The 16,049-nt window shown below is 35.5% G+C and overlaps 1 protein-coding gene and 1 pseudogene across 2 annotated transcripts; one reads left to right on the top strand and one right to left on the bottom strand.

The window, feature by feature from the left end:
* Nucleotides 1-2,420: 2,420 nt before the first annotated feature.
* Nucleotides 2,421-6,133, top strand: LOC137830000 (receptor-like serine/threonine-protein kinase SD1-8; annotated as a pseudogene). Its single transcript, XR_011084125.2, has 7 exons — nt 2,421-3,809; nt 4,102-4,242; nt 4,316-4,427; nt 4,643-4,858; nt 4,930-5,164; nt 5,260-5,407; nt 5,587-6,133. The product of XR_011084125.2 is annotated as a receptor-like serine/threonine-protein kinase SD1-8 (transcript).
* Nucleotides 6,134-10,177: 4,044 nt separating this feature from the next.
* Nucleotides 10,178-15,328, bottom strand: LOC137821202 (putative disease resistance protein At4g27220). Its single transcript, XM_068625681.2, has 5 exons — nt 15,213-15,328; nt 12,299-15,089; nt 11,752-12,024; nt 10,866-11,646; nt 10,178-10,748 (listed from the first exon to the last, which is right to left on the bottom strand). The coding sequence occupies exons 2-5, from the start codon at nt 15,071-15,073 to the stop codon at nt 10,720-10,722; spliced, it is 3,858 nt and encodes a 1,285-aa protein (XP_068481782.2). The 5' UTR covers nt 15,074-15,089; nt 15,213-15,328; the 3' UTR covers nt 10,178-10,719.
* Between the last annotated feature and the right edge of the window lie 721 nt (nt 15,329-16,049).

The raw sequence follows: 16,049 nt of genomic DNA, 5'->3' as shown, positions 1-16,049 counted from the left end.
GGAGTAAGGCACCCTATTTATAGGAATGGGTGCCTTGGAAAACAAGATGAGCAAGGGTATGATGGTCATTGAATGAGGGGCAACCTAGGGGTTTGACCTAGGTCAATGTCGCCCCTTAGTCCTAGCTTCTAGAAGCTAGGGCTACATTCCTTCCCTAAATGGCTAGGCACAAGCTAAAATGATAAGCACACCCCTTATTATGCTTAAAGAATCCTATTATATTGAAATTGAAAATAAAGAAACTAGTTGATGGTCAGCTACCAATGCTTGGGCTCTACTCCTTGTGATCCTCTGGGAAAGAGTAAGCGCTGAAGCATTGGCTAGAGGTGGATCCTGACCTAGCCCTGAATCTTGGGTCATGCTCCGAGTCATCATTCTGGAAGGCTGAGTTTGGTCAGTGGTGCGCTATCTCTCATATCCTCATCATCTCTCTTCTCCTTGATGCTTGTGTCCTTTTATAGACTTTTCTGCTCCAAGGATCTTGGGAAAATATTGCAGTTTAGATTTTGATAACAGTTTCCAACTTTCCAGAATTCTTGTATTTTGAAGAATATTTGCTTCCAATTTTATTTCTGAGATATTGTAGATTTTATTTTCTCATTCTTCTCCTCAGAATTTGTTTTCTGTTTTGATTCAAGAAGCAACTTGGACTTTTGCATATTTGGCCCATTCACAAAGGTAGACACTTCTTTTAGGACATTCACTCTAAAAGCACAAAATTAACAAAAATAATAGTTAAGACCCAAATAAATTCAATTATATGAATATTAATTAAAACAATGGATTTATTTATTATTATAGTCCAATAATATATAATTAAAGCTATTGAGTGTGAGTAAATATATGCTCATCAAAAGTCTATCTTGCATCTTAGCTTAACCAATTATTTTCAAGGAGTTCTTGTCCTAAATGTGACAACCATTAGAGTTAAAGGTAAGAACAAAAAGATAAATTATCAAACAATTTTGCTATACTAAAAGAAGATTAAAAATGAAACAAGGAATGTAAATTGTCTATGACATGATTTTGATTGTGAAAAATAGTTTCACAATAATGGGCAATGACTTGATTTCCATTTGATAATTTAACATAAATAGGATTAATGTGATGATATGAAGTGAAATGAGTTAAGGATGAACAAATGTGGTCAATAGCACCACTATCGAGAATCAAAGAACTGAAGGAAAAAATAAATTTATTACCAGATTGTGTTGTCATGTTGGAAGGAATAATAGAGACTTGATTATAAATATTGTCATTAGATTTGGACTGTTGTAAAAGAGCTAACAATGTTTGATACTGCTAAGGAGTAAAACCAATTTGTTGAGACTGCACTTTTGTCTTTGAACTTTCATGATTTTGCTCATCATAAGTAGAATCTTGTTTGGAAGAAGAAATCATCTCCTGATGAATCATGTCTCCTTCCGAGAACCTCTCCTTTAAATGATTTCATATGTCAAAGACATTGTCCATACAAATGATGTTTTGTACGATGGGTGGAAAAACAACCTTAACCATTTAGGAAAATACCAGCATATTGGCTTTTTGCCATGCAGGAAACAATAAGTTGGTATGAGTGGGAGCTTTTATGGTTCATCAATGAAACTTATCTTGTTCTTTGAAATGAGAGTCAATTGAAATAAACAAGACCAATGATGATAGTTTGGTCCCTCAAGAATAATAGGGACAATGAAAAATGAAGGATTATCAGATGAACTAACATGATAAGAAGAACAAAAAATTTGTGAGGGATCAACAACTTTTTACCCATGGGTAAATGTAGCAAGTAGAGCTCTTCAGATCTCTGATACCATATTATAAAAAAGAACTAAGATAATCAAAAAGAGAAAAAAGGAAGGCAAAGGATATGAGAGAGAATATTTCTTCTACTTTATTTTTCTTCATTAAATCAAAGTAAAAAGTCTAAATATATATACAAGCAGTACATTCATTCTAGGTAGTTAAAGATACTGAATGTAAATAAAGAGTCAATAAGAACTTGAATTAAAAAAGACAAAATAAATACTAAAATATATATAAAAAAATAAAGCTAAAAATTAGAAAAAAAAAAACAAAATTAATATTAGTTTCCTTTCAAGAAATTAGTATCTTATCTTTGTTTGTATAAATATTTTGTATGCATATATTTGTTAGTATAAATATTGAATAATACAGTATCAGTTTGAATTAATTCCATCATTATTTTAAAATAATAAAACTCAGGTCATGATCATCAACAAGTCCGTCCTCGAATTAGAAAGTGACACTTGGCTGGCGTTCTATTGTTTGGAATATTACACTTGACGGGCTACCAGCTGTTTCTGAAGTCAACAAATCCACCCTCCAATTAGAAAGTGACACTTTTGGTGTATGTTTTTTTTTTTTTTTATCAGCACTTTTGGTGTATGTATTGTTTGGAATCTTACCACGGGTTAGTTGCTGTTTCTGAAGTCAAGCCACCAAGGTTATCCTGAATACCAACCCTTTCAAGCCTTCCTCTACGACAACTCATTTGATTGGGTTTTGCAAATCAATGTTGTGAATTAAAATGACATTAACTTCTTCTACTCTCGCATCCTTGACATCATTCCTTTGCCTGTTTATGTTTTGTGTTAATGCAGTCACCAACAAAGAATTTTTGCAAATAGGACAATCATTGGGAATCTTAGACTCCGTTGCTTCTCATAGCGGGAAGTTCGAATTGTGCTTTTTCACCAAAGTCAGAGACAACTCCACCAAGTACTACGTTGGTATACGGTATAAAAGAGTTCCAAACGACAAGAACAAGATTGTGTGGGTTGCTAACCGAGACTACGCGCTTGAAACATCCTCGGCAGTTCTCACCATTCAACCTGATGGAAATTTTGTGATCATGGATGGACAAGTTACATACCGTGTCAACAAGGTTTCAAACAATTTTAGTACCTATGCCATGCTCTTGGATTCAGGAAACTTGGTACTGCTGAAAACCTCAAATAAAGAGATTTTGTGGCAGAGTTTTGATTATCCTACGGACACCCTTTTACCCGGAATGAAATTAGGACAAGATGAAGGTTACAACACTACTTGGTCATTGCGATCATGGATAAGTGCAGATGACCCTGCCCCAGGAGCTTTTACCCTCCAGTATGATTCGGGCATGATCAGTCTAATCATCGACAATGGTTCTAATGTGTTCTGGATTGACGACAGTTACAATTATACTATTGGCAATGTTATTAGACGAACTGGTGTGGAAGAGCACGACCGCTATTTCACTTTTCCAGTTGGTAATGACTCTAGGTTGGTACTAGAAGTGTCTGGGGAGCTCAACCAGGAGTATTGGTTAGATGAAGCACAATTTTGGGTTTCTATTCAGTCATCCAAGTGTGGAACTAAGAATTCGTGTGGAGCTTTTTCCATCTGTAACCCGAAAGCTCGTGACCCTTGTGACTGTACTGATGGTTTCAGGCCGTTTGATGCTGATTACAAAGGGAACAAATCCGCTGGCTGTGTCCGGAAAAAAGAGTTATCGTCCTGCAGTAACGGTGTTGAATCCAACGATAAATTCAAGCAACTCTATCAAGTGAAATGGCCACCTACTCCGGACAGTTACAAGACCCTAAAGATCGACACAGCAAGAGGGTGTGAACGTACTTGTTCTACAAATTGTTCTTGTGTTGCTTTTGCTTACTATTTGAACGGTAACTGCCAGTTGTGGCTTGGTTCGGTACTGAATCTAAAGAACGTCTCAACAGATGTGGACAATTCAGATGATAGCAATCCAATTTTTTACCTAAGACTTGCTGCCTCAGAATTCGTTACTTCTGGTAAGTTCAAGAAGCCTCATTTTCCTTGATGTAGATATCTTTGATTTAGTTTTGTAACAAAAATAGAATAGCGATTACTGGATATATTTGGATGGCTAAGTTGGACTATGTTTGGATGAGTTGGATGGTTAATGGATATATATTAGCATGTGATGCAGCTGCTATAAGATACACTTTGTGTGCATCTCAGAGTTCAAAAGACAAAATCCTAAGTTGTTTTTCATTCAACTGCTACTTCTCTCTCTTATCAGTCAATACATGAATTTTCATAGTTGATACATTTTCTCTGCAGATTCAAACGCAACAAGAGATAAAGGACCAGAAAGTAATGTTAGGAAGAATCTACTTGTGATTGTTATACTGATCTCCCTTCTAACTTCTCTTATATTGGGCTTATTATTAGTTCACTGGATTAGAAGGAAGAGGAGAAAAGGTAAGAAAGAAAAAAGTTTGCCAAGTAACTTCAGAGTATTTTAACTTATGAACTAATTTTCCTCAATTTGCAGGGGAAGATTTGCTCCATTTTGATATAAGCATGAGCATGAAAGTTGAAGATTCAGAGCTTACATTTCTCACATGCCAATAAACTTGGCGAGGGTGGCTTTGGACCCGTTTACAAGACATGTTTAAAAACTCTTCTTAGCAATATGTTTTTAGAGCAAATAATCTATACTCAATATAAACAGCTTTTACGATTTCGTCCAATCGAAATTGATTATATAGGGTAATAAATTTTGTTGTTTCTGAAAATAACAAGTCATAAAGTCATTTCTGATTGGTTGATAGAGTAATACAGTTTACAATTTGCATGCCTAAAAACTCATTTAAACCACAGGGTATATTATTCAATGGGGATGAGGTTGCTGTGAAAAGACTGTCACGGAGATCTGGTCAAGGATGGGAAGAGTTGAGAAATGAAGCCTTGTTAATTGCAAAACTCCAACACAACAATCTTGTTAGACTTCTTGGTTGCTGCATTGAACGAAATGAAAAGATGCTGATTTATGAATTTATGCCTAATAAAAGCTTGGATCTTTTCCTTTTTACTGGTTTGTATCCTACAGTCTCGGAACTCTCTTAAATATGCTCCCTTCTACTAAACTCAAACTTTGGTTTGCAGATGAAAAAAAACGGATGCTAGATTGGCTAACAAGAGTCAGAATAATTGATGGGATTGCCCAAGGAATTCTTTATCTTCATCAGTATTCCAGGTTCAGGATCATTCACCGAGATTTAAAAGCCAGCAACATATTGTTGGACACCAATATGAATCCCAAAATATCAGATTTTGGAATGGCAAAAATATTTGGTGAAAATGAACTTCAAGCAAATACAAACAGAATTGTTGGAACATAGTAAGTCAATTAAAAAAATACTATAAGTATATAATTGCCATCAAGGCTTCAATCACATGATCAACCATCCACTAACTAATCTACCTTATCGTCAGTGGTTACATGGCCCCTGAATATGCTATGGAAGGACTTTTCTCAATAAAATCGGACGTGTTTAGTTTTGGGGTACTTTTGTTGGAGATCATAAGTGGCAAGAAGAATACTGGCTTTTATCAAACCGGTTCCTTTAATCTTCTTGGATATGTGAGTTTCTAGATATTCCATCCATTTGTTCTTAATTTGCATTGTTCCAATTTCAAATTGATTTAATGAGTTTTAACAAAAGGTACGTTATGGGGATGGGGTGTGGAATATCATAGAGCCATACCAGGATATGCTCCAAACATTCTAACTTTGAGCTCCTTTTGTGCTAAATCTTGAAGGCTTGGGATCTTTGGACAAGCAATTCAGGAATGGACCTAATGGATACTGCACTAGACGATAGTGATACTAGTAGTAATTGTATGCATACTGTGCCAAGATATGTGAACATGGGACTTCTTTGCGTTCAAGAAAGTCCAGAAGATAGGCCAACCATGTCTGATGTTGTAGCAATGATTGGGAATGACACTGTACCCCTTCCTTCTCCTAAACCACCAGCATTTCTAAAGTTGAGAGGTGATGACAGTTCAACACTGCCCTGCAGAATGACAGAAAGTTTATCAGTGAATGGTATGACAGATACAATTGTGCAAGCAAGATGAGTTCTATATTTAAAGCTTTTCTATTTAAAGTTTTCTCAATTAATGTTTCTATTCCTCTTCTATATTTACCACGGAATCAGATTTAGAAAAACTGAGTTTGATTCCAAAAGTTAAATGATGTTTAAAATACTTTTTTGGAATCTTAGCTTGTATTTTTAAAGATTAAATATGATGCAAGGTTGCAACATATAAGAGATATGTTGGAACCAAATCTAGCTGGTTTTATATTCTTGCTTTATTGTTATATTGTTGCTGAATTAGATATGGGAGAAATGTGCTTTTCACAATTTATGAAAAAAAATGCATTTAAGTGTCTTCAAATCTATCTCTTTTTGTAATTATGGATATCTTAAATTTTAAGTTGTTGTAAATGATTGTTAAGCTTTATTCTTTTCTAAATTAATACTAGAGCAAATAAAAAATCTATATAAAAGAATCAGATAGCTACGACTTTATTGTCTTTATTATTGTTATAAAATTTACTTATTATATTTTAATAGATGAAAAAATGAATTGTACCAAAGGAATATTAAAAATATTAATGAATTATTTATTATTAACATAAATAACTTAAATCTAATTTAATATCTAAAAGTATTTGTAAAAAAAGTAGGATGAATTGAAATGAAATGAAATTTCAAAATTTTTTATTGTTTATCTTCAATAATGCTTAAGAAAAATTAATATACATACAAAATGTATGAAAAAAAATGAGATTAATTTAGATACAAAAAATATAATTTAAAATATCTATTTTTTACATTTATAAATTTAAGATGAAATATTCCAATTTCTTAAATTTAATTTTTATTTAATTAATCATTTGATGGGTAGTTAGCTATTATTTTTTTTCTATTCCAGTTTCTACCTATAAAAGCTCTACCTTTTTATCTTTACTCAACAATTTATATCTATATCTATCTATCTATTATATATTATAGTTAGTGTTTAGATTATCATAAATAATCATCCTTTTTTAAAAGACTACAACACAGTATAGTGTGCAATAAATATGTTTTTATAGTGTCTAATGCAATCATAGATTGCATTGTTATGAGTCTTTTGTTTTGTATTTTATGATGCGGTGTTTTGGTGAGATTGAGTGGCTAAAATTAGTGAAAGAAATTGTGAAGTATTGGTGTATGGAGAATGATAATGAAGCTTAAGAGAGGTTAGGCCAACTCATAAGAGGTTCCTTGCTAAAACACTTAAATATAAGGCTACCAAATAGTGAGCTAAGAGACTAGTCGAGGCTGAAACTTTGGCATCAATTCAATAGTCTATTTAAAGCTCATTTACAAGGGGGCTAGAACTTGTATTTATAGTGTTATGGGTAGCCAAGGTGCAAGTTTTAACCCTAAAAACTCTCCACTCATAAAAGGACAAGTGACTCTCTCTAATTGAAGCAAATCCTCTCAAATTAGAGGTTGACAAGTGTCCTCCTCTAATTGGAAAGAATCCTCACCATTTCCATGAAGACAAATGTTCTTTTGGCATTGGTGGGAATCCTCTCCATTAAGGAGATGACATGTGGACCTTCATGCCTTCATTGCCAGTCCATGCTTTCTATTTGCACTCTAGTAATTTATTTGTGCACCCTAGATGGTCTAGAGTTGCATTGGGTCCAAGGAGGCCCAATTGTAACTCTAGCTAGACTCTTTCTTTTTCTATTTACACCCTACTCTAATTGGCTCAATACATGGCCCATGAAAATTGGCCCAAAACATAGCCCAAGGAAATGGCACAAATACAAACCCAAAATAAAACCTATATTAATTTATACAATGTTTATAAAACTAGAGAAAAAATGGAGGAGCAAACAACAATTAATTCTCTCTGAGATGAGAGTCTTCTGAGCTCCTTTTTCTACTTTCAATCTTCTTAGCCAAATGTTTCGAGGCTGGATTAGTTTTCATCAGTGTCCAGTAAGTATGTTTTTGATGAAAAATTTTATAAGTAAAAAATGAAAATTACAAATGATTTGATCAAATATATATTAACAAGATCAACCAAAAACACTACGATAAAATAAGAATCATAAAAATGCAACAAAGAAATACTATTTAAGAATTTAAATGAAATGTGTAAAAAGGTGTTTAGACTATGGTTTTTTAAGCCGTTAGGTGATGATTTTAAAATTGTAGAGATGGAGGACTAGCAAAGCACCACATTTTGGACTAAGAAGATTAAAAAAGATAGAATTTTGATTTGAGCATTTACTTTTTGTATAGCCTTGTAAAATAATTGTATAAATTAGTGTAGTCTTTTATTTAGGCTTATAATTTGGGCAAATTTTCATTGGCCATGTATTAAATCCAGTAGAGTACAGTGTAAATAAGAAAAGGAAGTCTAGATGGGTTACAATTGGCCCTCCTTGGGCCCAATGCAACCCTAGAGCGTCTAGGGTTAAGCAAGTGAGCATTTGATGGAAACCATCCAGCTTTGAAACTTTTGACTAAGAAGATAGACGAAGATCGAGCCTTAATGAATAAATTGTAAAGTATTTTTCTTCTTCTTAGCCTTGTAAAATTTGTATAGAATAGTTAGGAAATATTGAGCCTTGTATTTTTGGCCAAAGTAAAGTAGGGTGTAAATAGAAAAGAGAGTAGGGTGTAAAATGGTAAAAGAGGGGTGCAAGTAGAAATGTAGGCAAGGAAGGCATGAAGGTCCACATGTCCTCTCCTCATTGGATATGAGTTTACTCCAATGAAGGCATGCCACTTGTCACTCTCCCAATGGAGAAGATTTGCACCAATGAGGTGGTGACACTTGTCACACTCTCATTTTAGAGGTTTTGAGACTTTTTCCTATAAATAAAAGTCTCTTGTACATGTTTTTTAACTTTGATTTGATTAAGGAAATGTTGTTCAAATTTTGTGACACTTATACTTGTTCAAAGTTCTCTCTAGAGTTGTCCCCTTGCTAAACAAATTTCTAAACTCCTCCTAGTAGTGTTGCCCCAACCTCACTCTAAAAACTAAGTGTTGTCCTAACCTCACTTAGATTCATCTCATAAATTTTATCTCCTCCAAAACTTATTCTTCATGCTTCCACAATATCATTTATCTTCGGTAAAAGATATTCAAATCAAAACAATGAAGAAGAAGATTTACAAATGAATATGCAAGTTAGGATTGCATCAACATCTAGGTTATTTTTGGAGCATGGAGCAACACCTTGTGACTTGTAAAGCATGAAGAGTCCAACTAGGCGTAAATGGCATGAGCATCCATATGGCATATCTTTAACGAAGAGGATTTTCAACCAATAGAGAAAGGTCATTTGTCAACCTCTATTTGGAGAGAATTTGTTCAAATAAAAGGACGTCACTTGTAACCATGTGAGTGGAGAGGTTTTAGTGTAAAATTGTAAACTTTGACTCCACTTAGCCCTATAAATAGAAGTGTTAATCATCTTGTAATTCCACTTGGATTTGAAAATGAATTCCGCAAAAATTCAGCCTCATTTGTTTTTTAGCTCTCTCTTTAGCACCTTTGTGAGTTTCTAACTTAGAACCTTTTAGAAGTTGGCATCACCTCTTCTAAACCTCTATTTCTACCACTGAATACACCTTATTCCAATCTAAAAGTTCATCCATAGAACCCTCATTTTGGCATTCATCAATCCATTTAAGACTACGAAACACGAAGACATGTGCAGATGCAAGAAAAAAGTGCATCATTTGGTATCAAGAGTTGGTCACATTCAAGATAAGGGTTTCTTCTTTTGTTCTTCTTATTTTCGTGTTGTATTCATATAGTTTTACATGTCTTGAAATTGTTTTTGAACTTTTTTTGCCGAACATAATGCGTTCATAGTGCTTTTAATCGGTTCAAATTTTTAAGTTTATATTAAACCGTCCAAGCACGTGGTTTAGGTTTCCTAGTTGTGCTATTAAGTGTGCTTTTGAATTTATTTTATTTAGTCTTAATTCAAATTTCATTTGGTGCACTAGCTGTTTTAATGGTTTAATTTCAGTTTTGAATCCATTCCTTGTTGTTATAGTAATCTTAAATCCATATATGCCATAGAATTCATGTAGTAGTATTGTTCATTTTTGTTTCTTGAATTGCTTTGAGGAAACCGCACACTATTTGAGATAAGTGTACCTTTGAGTGCTTTTCATTTATATTTTGAGTCTCCGTCATTCTTATGCTGAATGATGAAAATTTATCGCCAAAGCCAGAGGATCCAAGTCATCATCAAGACTGTGCAATTTGTTTTTCACAAATGAGATGTCCCTCACAATTTTTTAGGTAAGATAAGAATATGAAGACTCCAAAATAATGTAGCTTCCAGTATGTAATGTTGATAAAGATTAGTACAGAAGTTGTCAACGAAAATATCTCGTTTCTTTGCAGATATATTACTTACAAGATCCTGTACTTTTGAAATCAATGGTATCTAATCTCTGTAGCGTTCCTGTGTGATGCCGTTTCTTGTGACACCTATATTACCTATACCTTTAACACAGCCATGCTGAGAAAATTTTCTACACGCATCTTCTGTTTCTCTTACTTCTCCATGGCCTTCTTGATCGGTGCCTTCTTCAAAGCACAGCTTCTTAACATGCTCCTCTAGAACTAAATCTTTATAGTTCATAAAATAGGCAGGAAAAGTTAATCAACATCAAAATTCACTTTTTAATCCATCTTAGACAAAAAATCTAAAGAGAACAGATTCATGTTTCACATCATAATTCAAAGGGATTTTAGTTTTTCTAAAAGGCACCCGAAGATTTCTTGTGAAATCCAACGACTTGCATCAGGTACAAGTGCAAGTAAAGAATTTGCTGTTTCAGACTTCAAATTTCTATAGAGTGCTTAATCTTGCTTGGAGATCTGCATATGCAACAAAACATGATATGTTACATTGAAAATTTTATGGTGAAACAAATTAAAACCATAAATATTGGAATTGCAATTAAAAAACTAGAATTCTGATTAATAATTGCGTACCTCTATTGAAAAGCTTTCTTATAGTTGTATTAAGGTCACCTTCCCAGTACCACTGATCTCCTTCCCGAGTCAAATGTATTTTTCTAAGGATCGATGCCCTTAAAATTCCCCAAGAGAAAGTCTCCATTGCAGGGCATTCAACAGCATAAAATAGATTCAACAATGGAAATCTGAGGTTGTGATTTCCACTGCAAAAGCATCGAAGGTCTGGCAACTTAAAAAATTTTATGGATACTAATTTTGGGAAAACAAACCCAAGAGCTGCCTCTACCCGTTCCTTATCACTGACAATAATTTCCTCTACCCCACAATCACTTATCTCAAGGAATTGGAGATGCAGAAGGTCTTTGGCCAGAGACAATGGAAACACATAATTTAGACTTTTACATTTAGAAGCTTTTACCATAAACAGGTTTTGAAATCTGATATTTCCTTGAGGATCCTTATTCCACAAATGCTTTAGCTTTGGTAAATTACCCAAAGACAAAGTTCTCAGTGGAATGTCCAGTCCTCCTTGACTGCTACCTTCTTGCTCTGTGTTTATACCATCAATTTCATATACAACTTCCAGTGCCATACAGTTCCATACATTCAGTGATTCCAGGCTCTGCAATTTGTCTAGCACATGACATGGGAACACATTCAAGAGATTGTTGCAGGATGTGATTTCCATCTTTTTCAGTTTACAAAACGAATTTTGAGGGAGTAGGCCTGGCCATATTGATATCAAGTTGTCCATTTCAGAAATCACAAATGTCTCCAGGTTGGGGAAAATTGGAGCCTGTATCATACAGTTAATAACATGCTTCAGGCTTCGCAATTGAATGCTAACAATAAGTCCAACAACTAATAGAAAGAAAAACTTGAAGCAATTTGAAATGCTCACCAGTTCAGTTGGAGCGGATTTTCTAAAATGATGAACGTGACCCAGGTTTTCATCCGGCTCAAATATCTTTTCAACGAGTTTGCACGAACTAAGTAAAAGATGTTCAAGCTTGACAAGTTTTATAGCCACAGGGTATGAGAAAATACATGTCAACCGTTCACATCCATCTACTGTCAAAGAGGTCAAATTTTGAAAGTAAGAAAGCTGGTGATTCCATATGTTGTGGATATTGATTGAATACAGCTTCAAGGTCTCCAGGTTTGGAAATTCAACCTGCCAAGATTGTCCCGGTTAGATTATCATTACCAAAACAATGATCAACATTCTTTTCTAACTAACAACAGTAAAAATTGCCCAATAAAGGAAAATGATTTGGTTCCTATTAATCAATTCATCCATGTTCCTATACTGTCATTGTTCCTATCTTCAAAACTAATGGTATCCATATCTGAGAGAAAAATCGAAAAATAAAATTTTCAAATGCACTGAAACCAGTATAAACTAACATACCCAAGTCTGGAAAATAAAGAACAAGTCATATTTGTACCTTGTCATTAAAAAGTTGACTGGAGAAACCAGTGCCGTTTTGAGGAGCCTCGGTACTTGACTCAGGAGAGAGACTAACAAGAGAAGGTAAGCATTGTAGAGTCAGTGAACGCAAGTTGATGAGCCTGATCTTGTCGGTTTGTCCAGCATCAGCATCCTCTTGTCTTTGCCCAGATAAGATATTGGTCATAGATTTGCATTCAGAAATCTCAATCTCAACAAGTTCAGAAAGGTGTTTAACCATGGAATGCGAGAAAAGAAACTCCATCCTATCACAACCCTTTACTTTGATAACTTGAAGTTTGATAAAGCCCTGTGCTGGAAGGGGGTCACTGCATATCCTCTCCATGTTAATCAGGTTGTGAAGGATCAATGATTCCAAGTTTGGGAAGGCATGATCACTATAAGCCCACTCCGTTGAGCCAATAATGCTCTCCATTTCAGCACAGTTTAGGATGCAAAGATGCTTCAATTGTGAAAACCCTTCATCATTCAATTCGTAAAGTACTTCTCGAACACCCTTGAGTTCAGCTAAATACAAATCTTCAGCCTTAGTCATCAACATCTTTATCCCATAGTCCTTTAGAATGCTTGGATCTGCACCCGAATTTAACTTAAGAAGTCTTGAAGCTTTGTAATTCTCAGACTCCACCCCTGACCATTTCCAACCATCCCCAATCAAAATCTTGTAGCTTTCTAGTCTCCCAAAGCTAAGCATGTCTCTAGGAAAAACTGAAGTATCTTCTATCTGCACGTTCAAAGTTGTTACTTGATTCAAATGCTTTAACTCACCTAGACTTAAATCATTGTTTTCGCTTTTGCTTTCTCTCGCTTCCCCTTGAACATCACAGTTTCCCATGTAGAGCTCTTCCAAGCTTGTCAACCTCGATATCACGTTGCCAGGAATTCCTCCTAGTGTTGAGCAATCGGTCAAATCTAGCAACCGAAGATTACTTAATCCTCCTATTTCGGCAGGGAGCTCTTTAAGCTCAGATTTCTCCAAGCTGAGAATCTCTAAACTTGTGATTTCTCCAACAGTTGCTATGTCTTCCAACATGCACTTACACAGATAAAATGCTTGGAGGTCTGTCAAGAGACTGAGAGACGGAGGGAGCGATGGAGTACAATTTAGACCTCCTAAACTCAGCACCTTCAACTCTTTCATCTGAACAAAGAAATCATCGGGGATTTTCAAATAGTTACCTTGACTATTAATTTGGAGTATCTTCAAGTTGGGACATTCTAACACCTCAGGAAGTTTGCGGATATAACACCAGTCTAAGAAAATATGATGACAAGTTCTAAAGAAATCCATTCTTGGCCATTTCAATTCCTTGTTTCTCTGCACCGTAAAGAAAGGTTTGACCCTGGATGCAATAGAGGCAGCCACATGTCGAACCACCTCAAGCGCCACCACTGAATCTCTTTCCCCGTCGTCAAGTAACAAACAAGCAGCTCTCAGGTTGTCTATCAATTTGTAAAGCCTGTTTCTCCCATCTGCCAATGAATCGACATGTTTGTGCAGTCCCAGGCACCAACCAAACACCAACAAATCTCTTGTGCGGCATCCATTTCCCATGGAACCCAAAAGCAGGAAGAAAGTTTTTAGTTCATGACTTTCCAAATGGTCATAACTCAGCTCAATAGCAGAACGAAAACGAGAATAAAGGCACCCTTCAACTTCAAAACTTGTTATCTGCTCCAATGCATCCTTCCAAGCATATAAATCCTTGTTCTTCAATTCCTCCACCACTGTGACTATCAAAAGAGGCAATCCACCACAGCTCTTCGCTACTTTTTTGGCCACTGATTGAATGCTAGGATCCCTAACCACAACCCCTCTCCTTTTCTCAAACAACTCCCAACTTTCATCCTCAGACAACACCTCAAGCCTATAAAACTTTCCTGCCCCAAAATTAGAACTCAACACGTTAAGATTCCTGGATGTGATCAGCAACTGGCATTTGCAACCTTTGTAGTCCTCACCAAAAGGCACACCAACCTTTGTCAAATCAAGCTTCTCCCACATATCATCCAACACCACAAGAATTTTCTGCTCCTGCCGAATCCTCTGGCGCAACCGGCTCGCTCGCCCCAGCTCCGTCAGCTCATCAAACTTCAACCCCAACCCATCAGCAATCTCGTTGCGGATCCTTCCCACATCCGGCGAATTCGTCACTGTGGCCACCACCACCGCATCAAACAAGCCATCCTTCTCAACCTGCCAGGCCAATTCCTTCACCAATGCAGTTTTCCCCACACCGGCCATTCCATACACTCCAACAATGTCAACCCCATCATCCTTCAACACCTTCACAACATCATTCAACATCTCAGTTCTCGATTGAATAGCAACATACTCTCTTGCAGCAGGACTAACATTGCATCTCAAGGCACGCCTGTAGGAAACACGGTCAAACGTCTCTTTCCTTACCTCCCTCACAATCTCCACCAAGGTTCTCGCTCTCTGGCTGTTGGTGTACTTCAAGTACACATCCATGCACCCAACCCTTTCCCTCTCTTCCTCCTGAAGAAAGGCCTGCCCCTGCTCCACAGCTGCACGCACTCGGTCGAACCAGTCACGCACGGTGTCCTCGATCTCTTCACCACCCCTTTTGGCAGCTTCAACTGTGTGCCTCACTTCCTTCTCCTCACTCTGCAGCCTCTTAATCTCGGTTTCCAGCTCTGTCAGGTAAGTGCTGTACATCAACACGTATGTGAGGTTTCGCAGCAGAGGTGCAGCCACACTTGATGCCACGCTCGCTATAGTATCCATAGTTCTCTGTGTTTATCTGCCAAAACCGATGGAACAACAAAACTAAAAGTTTTCTTCTATTATCTGATGTAAAGTCAAAGAGTTCAACCAAAAAAAAAAGATTTTTATTGCTGGGTGTGTGGATCAGGATCTTACTTACCTGTTTCAGTTTGTGCCAAGTCTGCTGAATAACAATAGCTGAATGATGTTTGGCTCTGTTAGTACAAAATTAACAAACTTAGTTCATAATGGACGAGAATATAAAAATGGATAGGTACACTCTTTCAAATATTTATTTATTTATATATATATATATATATATATATATTTATTGTAAACCCATGGACTGGGTCGTAGAATAGCAGAAACTAGCAACTGTACTGTGGTAATAATGATGCTGACACGAGGAAATTTGATGTATTCATTATCTTACACAACTAGATTATAATTAATAAGATAAATATTTTTTATTAAAATAGAATAATTTTTAATTATATTACGTTACATCATATTTATAAACTGTGGTACTAAATATGAGTTTGTCGTTGTTAAAATAACAATTTTTTAATAGAAAAGATATCTAAAATGTGTGAAAAAACCTTAAAGAGGTTAAAGTACCAATATATTTTGGAAACGTGTAATTTAAATATTCCATGTAGGAAACGGGGTTCAACTACATAGCGTCTGGTTGCAGAAATTGCCACCAAGGATTACCAAGGAAACGTGTAATTTAAATATTTATTCCATGTTTTATTACATTATTCTCCACGTGAAACTCGTTCAACTAGGGATTTCTTTAATTTTGTTTTTCTTATCGTTGGAAACCTGTTCGTCAGTTATTACCTCCCTCCCTTTGTTTTCGTGTGGTTTTATAAGTTTTTTTTTGTTGTTTTCAAATTTTAGCACAATATAATTTTTTTTAATTATATATACTTTTCTTATTTTATCTATTTTTAATTAACTTATGTATTTGTCACAGAAATGAAAATAATTTGTG

Source organism: Phaseolus vulgaris, chromosome 11, assembly GCF_051622355.1.
Source record: "Phaseolus vulgaris cultivar YP4 chromosome 11, ASM5162235v1, whole genome shotgun sequence".
In the NCBI taxonomy this organism is placed as follows: domain Eukaryota; kingdom Viridiplantae; phylum Streptophyta; class Magnoliopsida; order Fabales; family Fabaceae; genus Phaseolus; species Phaseolus vulgaris.
Note: the sequence above shows the minus strand (reverse complement) of the source record. Positions and strands in the feature narration are given on the sequence as shown.